Source organism: Canis aureus, chromosome 20, assembly GCF_053574225.1.
Source record: "Canis aureus isolate CA01 chromosome 20, VMU_Caureus_v.1.0, whole genome shotgun sequence".
Taxonomy (NCBI): domain Eukaryota; kingdom Metazoa; phylum Chordata; class Mammalia; order Carnivora; family Canidae; genus Canis; species Canis aureus.
The window spans coordinates 46,902,432-46,924,414 of record NC_135630.1 but is presented as its reverse complement, the minus strand read 5'-3'; the positions used below and the strand labels follow the sequence as shown (position 1 = coordinate 46,924,414).

The window sequence follows — 21,983 nt, the reverse complement described above, 5'->3', positions numbered from 1 at the left end:
GAAATCAGAAAATACTTCCGTGAACAGCTGACCTTTAAGCAGAAGTCTAAAGTCAGCTAGACATGATGTACAGAAAGTGTCTCATGCTGAAGAAAGGACATGTAAAGAAGTCCTGAGATGCAAAGGAGTAAACCCTATTTGAAGAACTGGCCGAAGGCCAATGTGGCCGAGAAAGAGATAGATGAAGGATAGGTTGAAGCAATGCCATCAAAGCTGTTTAAAGTGGGATCCTTTAGTTGATATCAAAGATTCTAGATTTATATATTAAGAAAAATGGAAAGCTAGAAAGGACTTCAACACAGAATTCACTTGAAAGCCCTGGGTAGGAGTAATTCTCAGATGCCCTCAAGTTCAGAGACAAGTAAGAGTGACTCACCTTTCAGTGGACTAGACCTCTTACTGGCCACCAGAAGATTTTTTTTTTTTTTAAAGATTTTACCTATTTATTCATGAGAGACACAAAGAGATGCAGAGCGAGAATCAGGCTCCCTGCAGGGAAGGGACTCAATCCTAGGACCCCAGGAGCACAACCTGAGCTGAAGGCAGATGCTCAACTACTGAGCCATCCAGGTACCTCTGGCCATCAGAAGATTGGGTTTTGTAGTAAACTAATTCCCTCTGAGAAGACCTTTGAGGAAAACAGGAAAACTAGGAGGTTTTGGGTTTTGTTTTAAATTAGGCTCCACTCCCAGTGTAGAGCCCAACACAGGGCTTGAACTCACCACCCTGTGATTGAGACCTGAGCTGACACCCACCATTTGCTTCAACGTGGATGGAACTGGAGGGTATTATGCTGAGTGAAGTAAGTCAGTCGGAGAAGGACAAACATTATATGTTCTCATTCATTTGGGGAATATAAATAATAGTGAAAGGGAATATAAGGGAAGGGAGAAGAAATGTGTGGGAAATATCAGAAAGGGAGACAGAACGTAAAGACTGCTAACTCTGGGAAACGAACTAGGGGTGGTAGAAGGGGAGGAGGGCGGGGGATGGGAGTGAATGGGTGATGGGCACTGGGGGTTATTCTGTATGTTAGTAAATTGAACACCAATAAAAAATAAATTAAAAAAAAAAAGAATTGGATGCTTGGGATCCCCAGGTGGCCTAGTGGTTTAGCGCCACCTTCAGCCCAGGGCGTGATCCTGGAGTCCTGGGATGGAGTCCCACGTCAGGCTCCCAGCATGGAGCCTGCTTCTCCCTCTGCCTGTGTCTCTGCCTCTCTCTCTCTCTCTCTCTCTCTTTCTCTCTCTGTCATGAATGAATAAATAAAATCTTAAAAAAAAAAAAAAAGAATCCTATGCTTAACTGACTGAGCCACCCAGGCACCCCTAGGAGGTTCTAATCACTGCATGCTCCATTCCTTGAGGTTTGGGCTTCTGTCCCTACCATGGTGCTTCACATATATTAGGCACTAACTGAATATTTGTTTAATTCATATTTTCATGATATCTAGTATCTGAAAATATGTGATGATATATCAATACAATTATTGAGCAGGTACCAAATACTAAGGTAATATTCTAAATACTGACATGCTGAAGAATATTTACAACCCTAAAGGAAAATTCTTCCTATATTATGGATAAGGAAAATGAGGGAGACTTTAAGTCACTTGTCTAAGGTCAAAAAACATGAGTAAGTTGCAGAATAGGATTCAAACTCAAAGTTTTGTTCCAGAGGCTGCTGTATTAGCCCTGGGTTGAGAGAGCAAGGATAGCTACTTACCATAGTTTTTCATAGGAAACATAAAAAGAACTTTGGATGAAGGTAAAATTTGAGTCAACAATGACACATGCTTGGTAAACAACAGTATTGACCCATTCTGCAAGTGCCAAGTTCCTATGAAGACGATGCATTTTTGAACTGGTGTTCCTTCCAGCATCACTTAAATCATACTGGTTGGACACATTAGTATGAAATGTTGCCCCTGCTTGGTGAATGCATTTGGCTCAAGATTTTACATTAATTCTTGCTTGAATACTCTTCAGTTTTATAATAATCTTTATGTTTATTCTCTTGACCTAAATGCCTGTTACCCTAAACGTCATTATAATTGCATTCTATTCTATCCATCGCTGTGAGAATAATAGCAATGCAGTGTTGCCTTTATCACAGCTAAAGAGGCTCTATTTTATTACAAGCAAATAATTTCTAGTTTGTTCTTGAATTGGTGGCATGCAGATGGCCATTACTTTGGAACTTTTAAAAATTATTTCTATTAAAGTGACTGATATCTTTTGCTGGACATAGAGGTGGGGGGAACCTAATGTATTCAACAGAAAAAAATGATGCTATTACTTTTTGAAATGATGAAGTCTTAAAATCATTCATTGAAAGCACAGCCATATGACTTCCTCTGCCTTTTGCTATCCTAACACAAAAATAAGGTTTTCAAACAATGCCAATTACTACCAAGAACACATTTTTAAAACCATAGAGCTTATAATAATCCTACGTTTTGAAGTATATTGTCTTGTTTAAATGGCTAATATTAAAGTTCAATGACAAAAATATTGCTAATGAAGGTATGAGTGTATAAAAGGTTTCTGTGGGGTACTTAATATCTTTTATTAAGTTCCCTTTTAAAAAAGATCTTATTTATTTATTTTGGAGGGCAAGAACATGAGCAGGGAAGGACCAGAGGGAGTAGACTGCTCACTGAATAAAGATGTGGTGTGTAATACACACACACACACACACACACACACACACACACACTGGAATTATTACTCAGCCATCAAAAAATTGAAATCTTGCCATTTGCAATGACGTGGATGGAACTAGAGTGTATTATGCTAAGTAAAATAAGTCAATCAGAGAAAGATAATTATCATATGATCTCACTCATGTGAATTTAAGAAACATAACAGAGGATCATAGGAGAATACAGGAAAAAATAAAATAAGATGAAATCAAAGAGGGAGATAAACCATGAGAGACTCTTAACCATAGGAAAGAGATTGAGAGTTACTGGAGGGGAGGAGGTAGTGGGATGGTGTAACTGGGTGATGGACATTAAGGAACGCATGTGATGTAATGAGCATTAGGTATTACATAAGACTGACAGGGATGCCTGGGTGGTTCAGTGGTTGAGTGTCTGCCTTTGGCTCAGGGCATGATCCCGGGGTCCTGGGATCAAGTCCCACATCAGACTCCCTGTGACGGAGGCAGGGCTCAATTCCAAAACCCCAAGATCATGACCTAAGCCTAAGTCAGCCAGTTAACCAAGGCACCCCTCTTTTTTCTCTTAAGTCAGGTATTTGGGTTATATAAATAAATCAGAGAAAACACCCCCCAAGTTATTCACTCTTTCACAAATTCTGAAGTTGTAAATATTAAATCTAGCTACATGGAATACAGGTGGTATCAATAAGGAGGTCCACCATCTCCAATGGTAGTAGTCTAAAATTGCCTGGGATCCCACATACAAAACTGGATGGAATATTCAATCAAGCAATATCTCTTAACACTGATTATTCTAAAAGGAACCTGTAAAATCAGGAGCCTAAAGAAATTGTTTTGGTGATAGTAAATTTTCATGTGACGGGTAAAGCAGTGGAAAATGTGGTCAAATTAAAGATATTTAAAGTTTCAAGGTGATATAGAATATAAGAAAAAGAGAATTTTAAAATAGCTGATGTATGGTGAAAAGAAACCTGGACTTGGCATCAAAATTCTCTAGTTGAAAACAGTTCTCTCAAATTAACAGCTCATAAATGATGTGACTACATAGAAGTATTTTAACTCCTCTGAACATGAATTTCCTCTTCTGTAAAATAAAGTATACAGAAAGTTCTTATTTTCTGAGGATAATTCATGCTGGGGAAAATGCCACTTAATAATCAATCTGCTTGGGCAGCCCGGGTGGCTCAGCGGTTTAGCACCACCTTCAGTTCAGGGCCTGATCCTGGAGTCCCAGGATCGAGTCCCACGTCAGGCTCCCTGTGTGGAGCCTGCTTCTCCCTCTGCCTGTGTCTCTGCCTCTCTCTCTCTCTCTCTCTCTGTCTCTCATGAATAAATAAATAAAAAATCTTAAAAAAATAATCAATCTGCTTAAATGGGAATTAAATTATTTTTAATAAATAACAATGTCTAAATGTGACTTTTTCTGGAACTGAAAGGTATGCAGGTGAGTTTATTTGATCTAATATCAACTACCATGTAGAGGATAATTGCAATAATGAATCATTAGGATGAATAATAAATCAGCTACTAATATTTCTCATGTAATTTTATAATTACCCTATAAAATCAATTTTTCATGACTGGCTTTTGTAGTTTGGTCATCAGGGTCTTTGGCCTTCCACTCACTTTTCATCAATTTTCTCAAGTGCTCCCTCTAATCTTTGGTGTACAGATTGTTCCATTTTGTATCCTTTTGTTCTGGGTACAGAAGCTATTTGCAGCTAGAGACCGAAGATGAAATGACGGAACATGTCAGTGTAGAAAGGTTGTTGGTTGAGGGATGGCTTCATACATGGCCAGTTCATTAGTGAATATTTTGACATTATAAAGGGTTTGGCTTCCTCAGAACTCACAATTATGCTGATTCAGGTGAAAAATACTGAGATGACAAGATTCCTGAGAGTCATCTCATCTTGATTATATAAATTAAAAAATACCATATATAAATCACCTTAACAGTATGTCTAAAATAAACAGTATGTCTAAAATATAGCAAACTTCTATTTTTAACCTTTATTTTAATAACTAATATTTCATATCTATTCCTAGAACGGGCCTTGGCTGCTTTTACTGGTATTCTACATGGCTTATGATACGAAATGCATGCAACTATGAAATCCTTAATGATTCCCAACCCACCAAACGTCTTACACCATAGCTTGGATTTCTTCTGCCCTCAGAATAAGAGTGAAGATTGCTACCATGCATAAACTAGTGCTTCCAATCTGAAAATAGGGGCATTTTCTTTGACACTCTGTCTGGATTCCCCTTGTTTGGTTTATGTTTTTCAATAAAAGTAAAAGATACAGGACTAGGAATCTCTTTGGAACCTGAATTCAATAGTAGCTATAGATAAGGTGTTTAACAAGCAGTACCAATGAGATGTAGAAACAGAAATTGACTCTGTTCATCTACTCATCAGGCTATAAAAGAGAGAAAAGGACTCCTTTACAAAATATGTTTCCAATTTAATAAAGACCCAAATTATAGTAGGGTATGTTAGCTAGCAATTCTCTGAGTCTTTTCCTCTCCTCTCTTGAGGAATATTGGGAACTCATTATGAGCAACAGTGATATTGGACCTACTGTTAAATTAGCAATAATTACTTGCAATGAAAGAAAAAGAATTACATGGTAAGAACTCGATTAAAAAAACAGACAACGAAAAAAAAAACAGACGAGATACACAAATGGTAACACACACACATACACACATGCACACACCACATACATACCCAAAGAGAAGCCTATATTGGTACCTGCATATAGGTTTAAAGCATATTGGATCACATTCTCATTGAAGTATTCAGACTTTACTCTGGGGCTCCACTGACAAAGGGAATGTGGAAAATATAAGCAGTAAAAAACCTCTCAAAACTGTTTAAGTATTTGTTAATTTATAAATTCATAAAAGGAAATGGAGTCAATGCAATTGTTCTCTGACCAGACTTTCAGATCCAGGGAGCCAGCCATCATGTATCTTTACGTTACACGCTTTACACAATAGTTCTTCTGTGGCCCTGACTATGGTCACTAGATTAAATGAAAATTATGGTTTTGATGGCTCTGGACAGTTTGAATATGACCAGGCAAACAATGCAAAGTATGTATGTAGGGGACAGTGAAAAAGGAAATGCAAGAATAATGAGCAATAAAGAATATACCTGTTTTAACCTTAAATAGTTCATTAAGTAAAATATCTGAGCAATTTAGAGGAACATTCCCATAAACTCCAATGCACCGTAGACATATAAATATAGTAACAGTAGTATAAGAAGTCACTCTGAGCTTATAGCATGTTATTTGAATAATATGACTGGTTTGCTTTCCACTTGGGCATTATTTCTTGTAAGTAGGAACTGAGTTTTCAAGGCTTATGCATAATTGTTGGCAAGGAATGGTCTTCCAGAGCTTACATCTACAAGGGACTGGCCAACTTATACTATGAAGGATGGGGCTCAATGTCACTAACCTTGATTTGATGGTGGTCCTTTCTGATGTGCACTGATCAATTAGGTTATTGAATACAGTGTTTCCACTTTTAAGTATTTCTTCCTATGAATTTATTCTTAAGCTTTTGGTGCCTGCTACTTAATATTAGTAGCAAATACTAGCAGATGACAAAATAAAAAGAAGCAAGGGGATTCTAGCAAAAACCTCATTAATAGCTGGTCATATCAATCTATTAATCAATTTTTATCACATATGTTTCTGGTTAAGGCAATTTATTGTATAATACCTTTTGTCATTGCAAAAGTATTCCTTGTTAGGAAGGGAGGGACTAAGTTACTTAAGTGAATATAATGTGCTATGATACAGAGGTGATACAGCATATTCTTGCTTAGTTCTTTTTCCTTCCTTACCCTTCTTGCTTTGTGGCCCCCTTCTCCTGAGAGCATCTGTTCTTCCCACCACCCTCAAATAAATCACTTCAACAAGAATCTCAATCTTAGACTCTGCTTTAGACACAGTTATTACTATTCTCACTTCATAAACTGAAGCTCAAAGAGTTAAATATTTTTTGCAAGATCACCCAGCTAGCAGGATTGGAACAAAGATCTATATTACTCCAAAAGCATGTGCTTCTCAAAAGTTTTCATCTGGTCCAAGTCAGGCATCAGGTGTTATGCTGTAATTGTCAGACTACTTGGATAAGACTGAGATATGTACTTAGTCTACTCTGCAATAAATATGTTGTCTAAGGACAACACAGGGTGTTGAGCCACTGGGTGGCTCAGCGGTTGAGTGTCCGCCTTTGGCTCAGGGTGTGGTCCTGGAGACCCGGGATCGAGTCCCACATCAGGCTCCCTGCATGAAGCTTCTTTCTTCCTCTGCCTCTGTTTATGCTTCTCTCTCTCTATGTGTCTTTCATGAATGAATAAATAAAATCTTTTAAAAAATGTGTTGTCTGTATTAATAAATTTCCTATTTTCTTTTAGTAAAAAAAGTAATTATAGTACTAATGTCTTCCACTCTGATAGCTCTTTATTGTTTTGGGTACTTGTCAGTAAATTTCTGAAAGCATTGGAAGGTTACAGTGTCTAAAATGTTCAGTTAATTTCATGGGGCTCTTTAGACTGGAATCTACTATTTAATTATCTTGAAAATATCACTTTGAGGTGCCTGGCTGGCTTTGTTGGTAGGATGTTTGACTCTTGATTTTGGTGTCGTGAGTTTGAGCTGCAAGTGTGGTGTGGGGTTTACTTAAAAAAACAACAAAAAAGTACTGCCTGGATTTTTTTTTTATCAAAGTTTAAGTGTAAACATTGTTTTAAATATACACTCTGGTGAAGGTGGATTTGGAATCAATGTTGTTCTCTAATGTAACAGAGTGGGAAAAAAATTTGGCCCTGATCTGCAACTGATCTTTGGCCTATGGTTAGCATTGCTACAGATGGAAGACATGGTAACAGTTCTGCATTCAGAGCTATGGTCCAAGAGTTTCCCCTATAGAGGGATTCCTTGGTCTATCTGAAAATTGCTGCAGGCACCCAGATACCTGTCATCCTAGAGAACACTCAATCAGGCAAGATAAAGGTTCCATAAGCCTTTCATAGTAAAGTAGGCTAGTCCGAACCCTATCTATCTAGGAGTGAGGTCAGCTAAGTAAGAAATAACAAGATCATAGTTTTAGAGATCAAGACAGACAATGGTATCATGCATTAGGACAGAAGATTAGGCACCTTTGGCTTTGCTTGGAAATACAGAGCTCCAGACTTCGTAGTGTGCTCTGGGCCACTCACTTCCCATTCTACTCACAACAATCACATGTCAGTCCCATTAAAAGCTAACAAAACTTGATAGACCACTGTAAAAACCTATACATAGCAGAAATATCTCAATAAGGAGCTTCCATTGTGATGCAAGGGCAGAGAGAGTGATTCTGGCCGTCCTGCAGCTACAGTGTCCATCAGAGTCAAATGTTTCCCTGGTAGTATTGTCTCCTTGCAGCTACATCCCAACTGATGGACTAGATAATATGCAACATTATTGATCATGAAATAAGTATACATTTAGGAGGCTTAAAAATCTGAGGGACTTCTTAAAATCCTTACCACCCTTTGTGTTCCAATCTGAGATCCATTTTGTCTTATTTTTTAAAATATCTATAAGTTATGAGAATTTTTACAAAAGTGATACACAGGGCCATGGACATAGCATAAACATACACAAGTACAGTGTCAGATGCAAAGGGGCAAAGTGGAACAAAGGGGGCTTTGGAGACACCTGAACCCGGGTTTGACTCTTTCCTTGGTAACTGACAAGCTACATGACCTTGAGCAGGTTACCTGTTTATCACCTCACCTGTAAAGTTCTGCCTATGCCTATACTTTGTAGTGTTGTTGTAACAAGTTCCTAAAACACTCCTGGCTATAACATCTGTGTCTCTGACCAACAGATGTTAAAAAGCAATTATTGTAACATTTCATCAGTTTACAGATAAAAAGTAGTGCAAGTGAGTTCTGCAAAACCTCGTTCAAAGTCCTACAACTTGCCATGGGAAAAGCCAGCTTGACAGCTCAGATCTTCTGGTTTCCTGTTCAGTCTTTTGTGTTCCCCATTCTGCCGTTCTAATAATTTAGCTTCTTATTCTCTTGTCATAGGAACTAATTGCTTGATATAAGAAATATGTTTGAAGTGTTATAACTGTTGGACTGTGCCTGATAAAGGATACCACACTGGAAATACAGACACTAAAAATGACAGTTATACAGACACTAAAAATGACGGTTACTAGCTTACCTTTGCTAAAAAAATAATAATAATAATAAGCAAAATCACTAAGTTGTGGTACTTTGGAGTTAATACAAAATTATTTTTTCATTATAGGCTAGAGTTGACAGAAAAATTATATGCCAACTGGGAAACAAAGAATCAGGCTGGATTACATAATATGGAAATTATAAACTCATGTACATTGAATTAAAAATATGAAATAGGAAAGAAATCATAGTTTGGGATTAATGACATTCTTAGAGTGTTATCAGTTAAATAATAATCATGAATAATTCATGATATGCTAAATTTAGGGAGTTCTACATTCCATTGAACTGATGAAAATTCAACAAAGAACATGACTAATCCAAATATTAAGCTCTTCTATTACAAGCTTTGATCTTTGAAATCTATCTAAAAAGATCCCTTAGTGGAAGCTTAGAATCAGTCTCTCTCTAACGTGAAATAAATTGGATTCGAACTGTTCTGACCTTGAAATCTTTAACACAATTAGAAAGTATATGCCAAGCATCAGGTGTACATTAAAGAGGCAATCCAGACACTTGGAAAATAAAGGAAGAGCTCATTTCAAAATCTCTTCCCAGATCAATGTAGTTCTGTGGATCTGATGGCGAAGTATGGCTTGTGAGGGAGCATCTGAGACATCTAGCACACCAGCGTTTGCCTGACAGGAGCAAATTTATAAACTGAGACAACTAACTGTGTGAACTTTTTTGCCTTTGATAAAGAAGTCAGCCGAGAGCCGCAGGTGCTGGAGTCAGACTCCCGTGCAACTTGCTTGCCCACTTTAATGCGACTAAATAAACTATCTCTTCTCATGGTTTCTGTCCCATTGCCACCACCAGTTGAAAAAATGAAAGCGGCTCATACAAAAGACAGCCGCTGGCACACTGTCTCAGAAGGGAGAAGGTACAGATGCTTTTCAATGATAGTTTCCAATCCTTTCAGCTCCAGAGTTTGGTCTCTTTTAAGAAACACATTCATCTGTGCCATACATTTTTGCTTTTGATTATCACTGTTTGCTTATTGCTTTTAGGTCGTGCTGCACGAGGATTAAGGCATGATCTAAATACACAATTCTCTCATTTTGGACACATTACTATCTGCCCATGGCGGGGGTAGGTGATGATCAGAAAACAGTGGTGCTCTTAAGACTGGGGCTGCAACTGGGGAGAAGTTTGGGAGCTGTGGGGTATAATGTAATGTAACCACAAAGGCTGCCTCAGCAATATCAGAGGGTGGGTGTTTAAAAATTCTATGGCTATGTGTCCTATTCTCCTTTGTACCGTTCAATTTATTTAAGACTGAAATAGGGCACAAATATAATTAGAAAAATACTTTAGTTTTAGGTTTTTGTCTGTAGGTCCTGACAGCCTTGCATGTTAGAGGTAGTCAGAAAATGCTTGTGAAGTTGAGTAAGAGCACTATCCCACTATCCCCCACTCCCGTGCAAAATACTTGATCTCCTTATGCTCCGTCACATGATCTGTTTGGGTTTCCTCTTGGACACTGGCCATTTTTGTGTTTATTTTCTCGGTTATTTGCTATCTGTCTTGTCATCACCATCCAATTTTCTACTGGAATATTTCTTTAATAAAGTCAAGGGACTCTGTTTGCCTGGGGTCCTTTCTCTTCCCTACAGTGTGGCCTCAGCTGTTGGGAGAATGCCCAACACTCTGAAAGCATCCGATGAATATTTGTAAAACATATGAATACACTTCTACAATCCTGTCTTCGAGAGCAGATGTCTAAATAGCACGGTCACCATATAATTTATTTTTCACATTGCCACTTTTGACAATGAAAGAAGACACTGTAGGTGCCAGGATAACAGGTAAAAAAAATTCAATCTTTGTTGGATGAATAAAAGGAACATGGAATATACACTCATTTAGATCACTGGAGGGTCTGACAGATATCAGGATTATGGAATAATACCTTGAATTAACATTTTATTTATTTAAAATTCAAATAAATTTTAATTTTAAAATATGCTTTATTATTTAAAAATTATTTTAAAAGTATTTTATTATTACATCTAACAATTCAGAAGATCGAGACATCTAAAGGTCAAGAAAGGATTCCCAAGAAGATATACTAATAGACCCTTATAAATTGGCTAGAGGTGGTTTATAACTAGTGTTACATTGAATGCCAAGGGATACTACTTATTTGACTTCCAAATGTTTTATGCAACTTGATTTCTCTAAGTAGTTAACTTTTCTTCCTCAGTCCCAGTGGTATGTTAGTTCACAAAATTACTTCCTTAGGAAACCCTTGATTGTTTCTCTTTATTATTCTGAGGCTTAGAAAAGGTGAATTTAAGTTCAAACTCTAATTACCTAAAATTCTCCAATAGTGGGATTCAGATATGGAAAGGTTTTTCTTTTGTTTTTGTCTAACAAACGGGCTGTTGCATCCACAGTACTAACAGAGCTGTTTGAAAAATTAAAGTAATACCTGAACACTAAACCTACAGTTAAGGCTCTTATTTTTAAAGGTAGCATATTAGCATAACACAGAGATATGTCGAGTTTCACTGACTTTATACAGTGGCAGAATTAGGACTGCCAGGCAAAAATAATAATAAACAGATATATCGCCTTTGCATTGAACACATTCTTGTCCTAAGTAATGGTACTTATGAATATGCATTTAGTTAGAAGGTGAGGAAAACTGGCAGGGGTTGGCTGCCTTTGGGCTCGTGATCCAGTCTGTAGGCTCGTCCCCTTTGAGTTTTCTCCTATGATCCAGAACCACATGAGCAATGACAGATATTAATTGAAATTCCTCCTATGTGTCAGTTACTGTGCTCATGGAAACTGGGTGGGGGGAGGGGGGATTTACCCACGAAGAACCCAAACAAGGTCTTTGGCCCCTCAGGTATACAGAGTTACAAGTGATTCAATATGGGTGTGAGAAGAGAGTAACAGGAGGCAGTAGTGAGGGGAGTGATGGTAAGATGTTCCACCTAAGGAAAAGTAGCACACACTCAAGGGTGTGAATGAAATACACTGTATTAGAACAGAGAGAGCCAATGTGCCGATGGAGGGTGATGGACATAGAGAGGCAGGCATGGGTGAGATCCTACACGTCCTTGTGGACCACATTTACAGTACAGACTTCATCCTTTCTCTACTTTTCCATGCTACCCTTTACCATTGTAAAAGTCACACTCCCCAGAAGACCCATGAGGACAAGATTGCAGTGTTTATAGCTGTGGAATAGCCAGGGTGAGTCATTACCGGACAGAGGAGCAACCAGTTCTGACAAAAGACATCACTAGTATGAAAAACACCTCTCATTTGTATGAGTCTGTAGTGAACTCATCAACATAGAATATCACCTGTTTGCTTGTTTACCATCTGTTGTCCTACGACTATATAGTAAACTCCATGAGAAAAGGGCAAGTGTCTACCTCCCATCCACTGCTGCATCCCTAACACACTGAACTAGAACTAGCACATGGGTATTTGTTTAATGGCTAAATGACTCTTCAGTTAATAGGAAAACAATTGTTCAACTTTGAGTTTTTAAAATACACTTAGGCTGTTATTATAATGTATAGATTTTAAGTGGGGTGAAAGGATGAGAAATGATATTGGGAGACAGAGTGACTAAGTCTATAGAATTTTCCTTGAAAGATCCTAGGGAGTCTCTAATGACCCTTTCTACTATTGAGGGCTAAGAACATGGAGATGGAAATTAACATACAATAAATACCCATGATGTGTCAATTACTGTGCTAGGTGTTCATATACTTTGTATCATTTAATTCTCAAACTAAAAACACCTCCAGTGTGCATGAATTCTATTTTATAGATAAAGAAACTGAGAATCAGATTAAGTAATTTGCCTAAACAGCTGCAATTTGAACCTAGATTTACCCAACTTTAAAGTGGATGCCCAAGTGGAAACTATAACATGCTATTGATCAGAACATTTGAGGAGCAGTAGGTCAATAACTGAAATCTTGAGATTTACCATTTGGTTTCCTGAGGTTCCTTATAGGCTCTCAGCTGTGCAGGAAATGGCATGTCATTATTGGACATTGTGACTCCCATATTTTCATTGTGGGTGATGTTCTTTGCAGAGTCATTTTCAGTTTCCTTAGGCCCATTTTCCTCATACAAATCCTGACTACTGCTTTCATCTCTACGCTCTCCAAAATCTGAGAGCTAAGTTCACAGAAGAACCCCTTTTCCATGCTGCATCCTGCCCCAGTTCCTTAGATAATCCCAACTGAGGGAGATAATTATCTGCAACCCCAGCACACTTATTTGGGAGGAGCTGAGAAATGCATCTATGTCCTTGTGCCAATGGTCCAGTCACTTCTAGAAACCTGCTCCCAAATATTTTTGTTTGGCAATCAGATCCAGGTCTTGGTATACTCTCCTCCCAATCCCGATTCCATGATTCTTGCAATTTACAATTCTTCCTTTCTTCTCCCCTGTTTAGTGCCTAGCCATACAACAAGATTTTACCCTAGGGCCCTCCTCCAGTAACTGACTCCTACCTTGGGATAAATTAGAACTCTTTTTCAGAACCAGAGTTCTATCCTAAACCATAGGTTCCAATTATTTTCTTTTTGTGCTCTCTTCTATGGACAATGTCTTAATCCTCACTTGAGGCTGATGCTGGAGTGCCATCTATATATCCATTTGCCAAGCTTCTGAGTATCATTTGCCTTTCATTCCTTACCATTGCATATCATTTTCCCACTAGGATCCTGGGAACTTGTGGTAATGGTTGCTATCTGTTCACCACAGATTTATATTCCTTTTCCTCCATAGTGTAACACTATTGCTGAGAAGTGACTGGACATCTAGAAGCTACATTTGCTGCCCAATCATCTTGCATTGAGCTGGGAACATGGGACTAAATTTTGTATAATATAGATGGAAGGGATGTATGCTACTTCCAAACTGTCCCATAAAAACCTGCATGGAGCCAACTGGATGGCACCCTCCAGAGAAAATTGGTTATGTTAAAGTGATAGACCCTCCATCAGCCTGTGTCCTTGATTGACTTTTTAAAGTGCAAACAACCCCTCCTTTTATGTGAGTGAAAAATTACTCTCTAGTCTAAGATATTAAGCTATTGTGACTTGGGGGTTTCCCTGACACAGGATCAGCTATACTTATATAATACATACTTCCTTCCAAAAACCATGGAGGCCTTTTTTTTTTTTTTTTTTTTTTTTTTAGAGAGGTCAGGGGGCAAAGGGAGAAGAAGAGAATTTAAGCAGGCTCCACACCCAGCGCAGAGCCTGAGGCAGGGTTCCATCTCACAAGCCTGATATGACTTCAGATGAAATCAAGAGTCAGATGCTTAGCCAACTGAGCCACCCAGGAGCCCCAAACTTATAACCTTTTGAACAAACACTGTCCTACTGGGCTAGCAGCTCCTCTAGTGTCTGCCACTGTGACCAGGTCAGTTTTGCAACCTCTACTTAGACATAAAGGACTGATACAAGATCAAATTCTATCTTGCTTCCCCTCTGGGTCAGCTTCATATTCCCTCTACTGGCCAACCTTATGCCCATTTGTCAAGCTATGACATAGAGAAAGATAGTTAGAGACCAAACTATGGGGGTGCCTGGTGGCTCAGTTGGTTAAGTGACCAACTCTTGATCTCAGGGTTGAGAGTTCAAGACTCATGTTGGGCTCCACACTGGGCATGGAGCCTATTTAAAAAAAAAAATTAAATTGGGATGCCTGGGTGGCTCAACAGTTGGGTGTCTGCCTTTGGCTCAGGGTGTGATCCTGGAGTCCTGGGATCAAGCCCTGCATGGGGCTCCCTGCATGGAGCCTGCTTCTCCTTCTGCCTGTGTCTCTGCCTCTCTCTCTTTTTCTCTCTCTCTCTTTCTGACTCATGAAAAAATAAATAAAATCTTTTTTAGAAATTTAAATTAAAAAAATTAATAAAAAAATAAAAACCAAACTGTTTGGTAGGAACACACATGGGGAACCCAAATACCTCCATGGCCACAAGTCTTTGAACATTCTGTCCAAGCTGTCCATCCTGAGAGCTGACAGTTGACCACACATTCTACCAGGCAGTGAATGCTCACTTTCTGGGGCTTCTCCAAGTTACGCTGCAGATGGAAATAAAATATGATTTTACTGCAGAAATCATATCACTGTCAAATCAAGTCACTATCCTTTCATGAGAAAAACTTTATTCTCTGCCCTTTAATCCATGATAATAATCTTTCTATATTTTGTATGGAAAAATATCCTTTCTTATATAAATTGATGGCAGTCCTAGGAAATGGTTGTCCTAACTTCACAAAATAGAAGTTTGTTGGCCCAACTTTCTTTCTTTTTTTAATACTCAACTATAGAATAGACCTGCAATTAGGGTACTGGGAAAGTAGGCAGTTATGTGACACAGAAATCTGTCCTCACTTAGCAAACACAGAAACAGGAGGATGCCTCAGTGTTAAATTCAGCTACTTTGCACCTCTGGATGGGCCAGTAGTACATAGAGAGCTCCAAATTAACAGCTAGCCAGGCTAAAAAAAGTAAGTAAGAATAAAAGCAGAATCAACAACCAGAATATACTCATTAAAAAGACCTATTAGGTTGAAAATATAACCATACTCTAAATCATGAGAAAAATTGATGACCTGGTTTATTTTTCTCTTGCCCTCTCTTAAACCAGCATGTAGCCAAAATCTATTGATTTTCCTAATGGCCAAATAGAAGAGATCTTAGCGAAATAAAATAAATCATCTAAGAAACACAGAAAGAATAATGAAAAACTGCTACAGAAATCACAGACTGTGCACTTATTGAGGAGGACTCCGACATTCAACATGTGCTAAATGAATGTTAGCAATGTTCACACCAAGCTAAAATGAATGATTATAGCATGATTATCTGCTGCATGGGCAAAAGCGGAATTACCACATAGGATCTTCAATCCATTTGAGATATAGGGATATTCCAGGTAGGTTAATACTTTGGGACTTCTTTAAACTAATATTTTTAAAATATTCATTGAACATATGGTATTTGGAAAGCAGAGAAACCGATTTTTCTATTAATGAATAGTTCATATCTTACTTTGTATCAGAGGAAAGATTTATTACATACACCAAATGTAATAAGATTTTCAATGTATTTGGAGTCGCTGTAGATTGGGGATTTATTTTTCCTAAAGCAGACAACTTCACGGGGGGTCAGATTAAATGAAATGTTAAAATAAAGCGCTGAAACTTGGTGGGCAGAACTCTGCACTGTCTTATCTGGTTTTAGAGTATTTCACCGAATGGGATGTCCAATTTCAGATGGCCTCATCCCAGGGTTGTTGTTTATCTATAGCTGTATGGCTGGTTCAGAGAGCCATGTTTTTAAAATATTTAATAGGAGAATACTTAAGTCAGGATAGGTGAGAGAAGTTTGGTTTTTATTTTAATTCCACTTGTGGACTCTACCTGTGTCAGGAGAAATGGGACCAATTTTCATTTTGCCAATTTGTTTAAGAAGCTTCTGTGGAAACCTGAGTTAACTGACCTGGTATTTTCAAATTAGTCCAAAGACCATGTTGGTGATTCTTCTAGTGTGATAGCATGTGGTCATCTTTATTTCTATTAAACTGTCCCCACAGAGGTTTTTCTCTGTTAGGAAGGAAATGCAAATTCTTTGGGACATGTTTGACTACACCTTTTGCCCAAAGTCTACACAGTTTATCACAGGAAAAAAAGGAACAATAACATGAAAAAAAATTCAGAACTCATTAATTGGAACTTGGTAGGGAGGCATTTTAACTTAGATTGAGAAGAAAAATACAACTGTGCTGTTTACCTAGTGATCATTTGCTAAGAAAATGAGCAGCATATTCTTACAGCAAGTGTCAGTGTTCATCTTTAAGGAAAGGCACAGTGTTCATATATGCAAATGAATTACTGGCCTAATACAGAGTCCTGTCTAAATATTAAAGTCACCTGCTGTGAATAATTTGTTAGCAAGCAAGTACATCTGTATAAGTTCTTGAAAGTAATAAAAATAATTTTTTAATGACTCCACTTACTGCAAAAGGATTTTTCATTTTGACCAAGTTCCCAGTCATTTTGACTAAATTCAAACTAATAAAGCATAACTGCGCTATACCAGTTACCTCTCACTCTAACGGAACCTAAGCTTCAAGAAGCTTCCAGAAGGAATCAGAGCTTGTTTATATCAAGCATCAAGGTTGCAGACTAATATTAAGACACACACAGCTCTGAGTGTGAGATACAAATATAGACAAATTACCTGCTCACACTGGTCCACACCAACTGGCTTGCCGTCACTGCGTACACAGCTCAGAAGGCGTGTCCTGACGCCTTGTCCACAGGTGGCATTTTCACTCAGCTGGCATGTGCTCCACTCTACAGGTATAGGATCACCACAATGAATTTCAGAACTATGGTCATGTGAGCAAAAAACAGCAAACCTTTAATTATTTGCATTGGTGAGGAAGGACAGTGTATACATAATCCTAAAATCATTCCCAGGTGGCTTCAAAAAGCACCCCGCAATTCTTTAATTGCAAAACAAAGAAACAACCAAATAAAAGTGAGTTACCTTCCTAAATTTGCGTTCTAAAAGTAAAAACCTGAATGGTTTGTTAAAGATCATGTCACTGTCAACTGAAGAGGAAGGGAAAGACACTAACCAGGATGGAAAGGAAAACTAGGGATCCCTGGGTGGCGCAGCGGTTTGGCGCCTGCCTTTGGCCCAGGGCGCGATCCTGGAGACCCGGGATCGAATCCCACATCGGGCTCCCGGTGCATGGAGCCTGCTTCTCCCTCTGCCTATGTCTCTGCCTCTCTCTCTCTCTCTCTCTCTCTCTGTGACTATCATAAATAAATAAAAATTAAAAAAAATTAAAATAAAAAGAAAGGAAAACTAGTTTGGAATCATCTGTTTGCTGGGGATAACAGAGAAAAGGAACCCAGAAACAATGCTCCCCTTTGATGTAAGCTGAAAAAATTTCAAGGATTAAATCCAGTCATCTAAACCATTCCATATGTTCAGTACAGCGGAGCTAAGAAGGTGCCTCGGAAAGGACAGAGAGAGGGATGCCTGGGTGGCTCAGCAGTTGAGTGTCTGCCTTTGGGTCAGGGCGTGATCCTGGAGTCCTGGGATTGAGTCCCACATCAGGCTCCTTTACAGGGAGCCTGCTTCTCCCTCTGCCTGTGTCTCTGCCTCTCTCTTTCTGTGTCTCTCATGATTAAATAAATAAATAAAATCTTGAAAGAAAGAAAGAAAAAAAGAAAGAAAGAAAGAAAGAAAGAAAGAAAGAAAGGGAAAGAAAAGAAAAAAGAGAAAAGAGAAAAGAAAAGAAAAGAAAGAAAAGAAAGAAAAGAAAAGAAAAGAAAAGAAAAGAAAAGAAAAGAAAAGAAAAGAAAAGAAAAGAAAAGAAAAGAAAAGAATGAACGGAGAAGGACCTCAGAACTACATGTTTATTACAGAAAATCTATTTTTTTCAAATTATTCTCTCATGAGGGAATATTTTTATAGATTTGGAGAGTCTCATTACAAACTAAACAACTGGGAGTTTGAACAAATTATCCCATAACTAATCTGACTCTTAAAAAAAAAAAAACACCTCTTACTTTTGGTGTAGAGTGTTCTATGATGATAAACATTGAGAACCTCTTTAAAGACATGTTCCATGTTGGATAAGTGATCTGTGATGTAACAGGAATAGTAAACATATACAATAACTATATTATTTTATTTTTTTGAGAGAGAGAGGGAGAGAGAATGCACGTGAGGGCAAGTACTTGTGTGCTAGTGGAGGAAGGGCAGAGGGAGGGAGAGAAGCAGTCTCCCTGCTGAGCCCCCCCCCCCAACACAGGGCTTTATCTCGTGACCCCAAGATCACAACCTCAGAGGAAATCAAAAGTTGGTCACTTAACGGACTGTGCTACCCAGGAGCCCCATAAAAATCAGCATTTAACAGATATGTTCTTCCAGGAAAGCAAATTGTACTGTATTTCTAAAAAAATTACTATGAAAATCAAGGATCTGAAGCACGTTTAACTAGACAAAAAGGTCAATACACTAGATCATCTTTCATCAATAAAGACAATCAAATTGCCCCCTAGAATTCACTATGAAGTTTTCTATGTGAGAAATCTCAGTGGTGCCACTGTGACCTCAGTAGGGAATTGAAGAGGTTATTGCTTGGTGTCTGCAGGCATGTGACAGTTTGGTTGTCAGCACCGAATTCAATTATGAGACTTAACATGGTTCTACATTTGGTGGCATTTTGTATATCGGCTACTGCAGGGAATGGCAGGTTGCAAGTCAATGAAACTAAACAGTCTGTGGTATTACGCACTGTGGTAAACAGAAAAATCCTGAGCAGTGGCTGAATAATGAAGTGTATGGGATTTCCTGGTGCCTCTAAAATATCCCTGTCCACTCAGGTCTACCATTTATTCTCATTGAGAACCATAGAGCAAAGTACATCACAAGCCTGAATTTCTTGAAATAATAAGGGCCATGAAAGAGCTAAACGCTATGACAGCATGACTACATTCTTCTCTAAATGGTAAATTATGCCCTGCTGCTTATTTTTCTTGTTTCAGTTTATCATGGCTTAATTCAGTTCTATTCTGAAACTTTGCCAAGTCTTTCTAAGTATCTTGGAATTCAGAGATTCCAGGTGGCTTTTCTGAACCTCCATGTCAAAAGTGGGCATTTCTTTTGTGAAGGGACACTGGAAATGTCAAATCCTCAGCCTTTCCGTGCAATACACTCTCACATCCTGTCAGACCTTAATCCCAAGAATGAAAACATACACACACATTCTCCCATTAGTCAGTGTGCAGGGGAAATGGCACGGCTGTGGATTTCAACTGTACCTGTTAGATTGTACTGGAACTGGAAGCAATTTTCATTGAGGAGGCAAGGCCGCACCTGTGAGTCTTCAGCACATGTCCTTGAATTCAGTGGGGGCCTTAGCAGATGGCGGGTTCTTCTCTGCATTGAGTGAGGATCACATGACTATGAAAATAAAACAGCAGGCCGAGTTAGAATGGACCCAGACTTAGTTGGTAAATTATATATGATTATCTGTATAATAACGTATAACAGCTATAGGGAAAAGACAACTGAGAATGTTAAACATAGTGTTTAGAAAATAAAACCATTTTGTGATTCAGTATAAATTATTTTTTTGTTTGTTTTGCCCTCCTGACAGCTTTTTCTTTTTCTATGCTACGGTGAAGGCTACATTTCCATCTCCCACATAGAATTAGGCACATAGAGACTATTTTCATCAATTAAACATACTCTGTGCTCCACACTCTGTGAATGTTTAAATAAATGAAAAAAAGAAGACCATGTCCCTGTGCCTCAGAGAGTCTAGCCCAATAGAAATAATCACACAGAACATTTTAATGAGAAAATCATTTTTAAAACCCTAGAACAGGTATATAGAGATAATTATAAAATCAATATTGAAAATATACCAGAACTTTCTCTTATTTGAGAGGTCTGATCCACAGGGGATGAGCCACTGCACATAATACTGCCCTTTTAGGAAAACAAATATATAAATGTGAACTTCAAAGGCCTCTTGCAAATATCACTTTGCCCAAGGGTCCTCTTACAGCCCCGTTCATATAATGCCCTTGAGCCAGGTAAACCTCCCTGCCATATTTCATCCAGCCCCTCTACCCATGGTGAACCTTCAAGCCCCCCCCTCACCCACTAGAATAATCTTTCAACTGTCCTAAATCCTCCCCTTCCTCCCCTTCAGAACTCTAATCAAGGCTTCATCATGGACACTCTTTCTTTCCATAAAGATAAATTCTTCTCCTCCTTCCTGAGAAACTCTCCACCCATGCTCAGGAATTACTTATAAGAGCTGTTTCTGAAGATATGCTACACCTGCCCTAATAATACTGCCACTCTTTCTTTATTAGCCTGGCTCCTTCCTTTACCTATAAACTGTTTGAGGGCATGATAGATCATGATTTCTACTTTCCATGTCAATCTCTAAAAATCTTGGTATGTATTTGATACAATAATTGTTTGATAGATATCATCAAGTATGGTCACAACAACACAATTCCAGACCCCCAAAGAGGCACATAGATGCTTAAACCACAGGAGAAATAAAAAGTCTCTGAATTAAGGTCATCAAATCATCATTTCTATATCGGGATGTTTCATTTATTTTTATTCCTTTTACTTTTTCAGATTTTGTAGCAAGACCACAACCTGTAAACTGAATCTTGGCTGTTAATCAAGATGATAATGTTGGATTGCACTGAAATATGCGGAAAAAGCCCACAAAATTTTTCTTCTAATTTTAAATGTTTGGAGCCACAGAAACACATTTTTTATCCATGTGACTTTATAGTTGTATAATCTGTCAATATTGGTAAACTAATTTTACATTTTAATTGTATCGAATTGTCTCTGTATGATAAAGGGCCAACAAAATCAGGTAATTATACTTAATTATCTGCAAATGAATCCCATGCTAAATGCTTACCAATAATTTATTACAAGTTCACCAATTAATTTGATTATTTGTTCTCATAAGAAGGAATAAGAGCTTAAGTGATTTGCCAATGAACGAAAAACGAAGGTAAATAGGTAGATATCCCTGATTAGTGTTCAATTGATTTTCTACCTTATAAAAAAATCAATTGATGTTGGAACCAACTGACTGTTAGAATCTATATACCTGCTTAGTATAAGCCATCAAAGCAAAAAAGAAAATAACACATGCACACATCAAATTGTTATGCTACCTTGAACAATTTACTTATATGCTCTATATCTTACTTAGCTCCTCATCTAAACCTGAGGGAGAAGAGGGTATAGGGACATAGGTGTAATTTGACATTTAAGAATTTCCTCACTCAGACCTCAGTCTATCAGTCTCCAATTCTGCTGGATATGGTTTTAAAATATTCAGTTGAGCATAACCCATTGTTCATAGTCATGTAGACATTGGTAGTTATTTTCTAGAAATTAATATATTGAAAACCAACACCGCAGCTAACCTCTTTACTAATTTTCTCTCTATAGAAATAGATAGGGGAAA

The 21,983-nt window shown here is 38.1% G+C and overlaps 2 protein-coding genes across 28 annotated transcripts in view; one reads left to right on the top strand and one right to left on the bottom strand.

Moving 5' to 3' along the window:
• LOC144291774 (uncharacterized) overlaps positions 1 to 21,333 on the top strand; it is a 322,394-nt gene extending 301,061 nt beyond the window's left edge. For 5 of the 27 annotated variants that reach the window (XR_013359255.1, XR_013359248.1, XR_013359250.1 and 2 more), the window contains one exon: positions 4,735 to 5,278. The gene's annotated coding sequence lies outside the window, so the exon portion shown is untranslated. Of the gene's footprint in view, positions 1 to 4,734; positions 5,309 to 21,127 lie in introns of those variants that run through there. The other 22 variants (XR_013359265.1, XR_013359259.1, XR_013359258.1 and 19 more) reach the window with 12 other exon arrangements.
• Positions 1 to 21,983, bottom strand: part of THSD7B (thrombospondin type 1 domain containing 7B) — a 726,789-nt gene that overhangs the window by 25,935 nt on the left and 678,871 nt on the right. The window contains exons 17-19 of the mRNA XM_077861538.1: positions 19,786 to 19,927; positions 17,183 to 17,298; positions 14,901 to 15,018 (exon numbers count right to left, since the gene is read on the bottom strand). Of these exons, the coding sequence (XP_077717664.1) occupies positions 14,901 to 15,018; positions 17,183 to 17,298; positions 19,786 to 19,927 (376 nt within the window). The remainder of the gene's footprint in view (positions 1 to 14,900; positions 15,019 to 17,182; positions 17,299 to 19,785; positions 19,928 to 21,983) is intronic.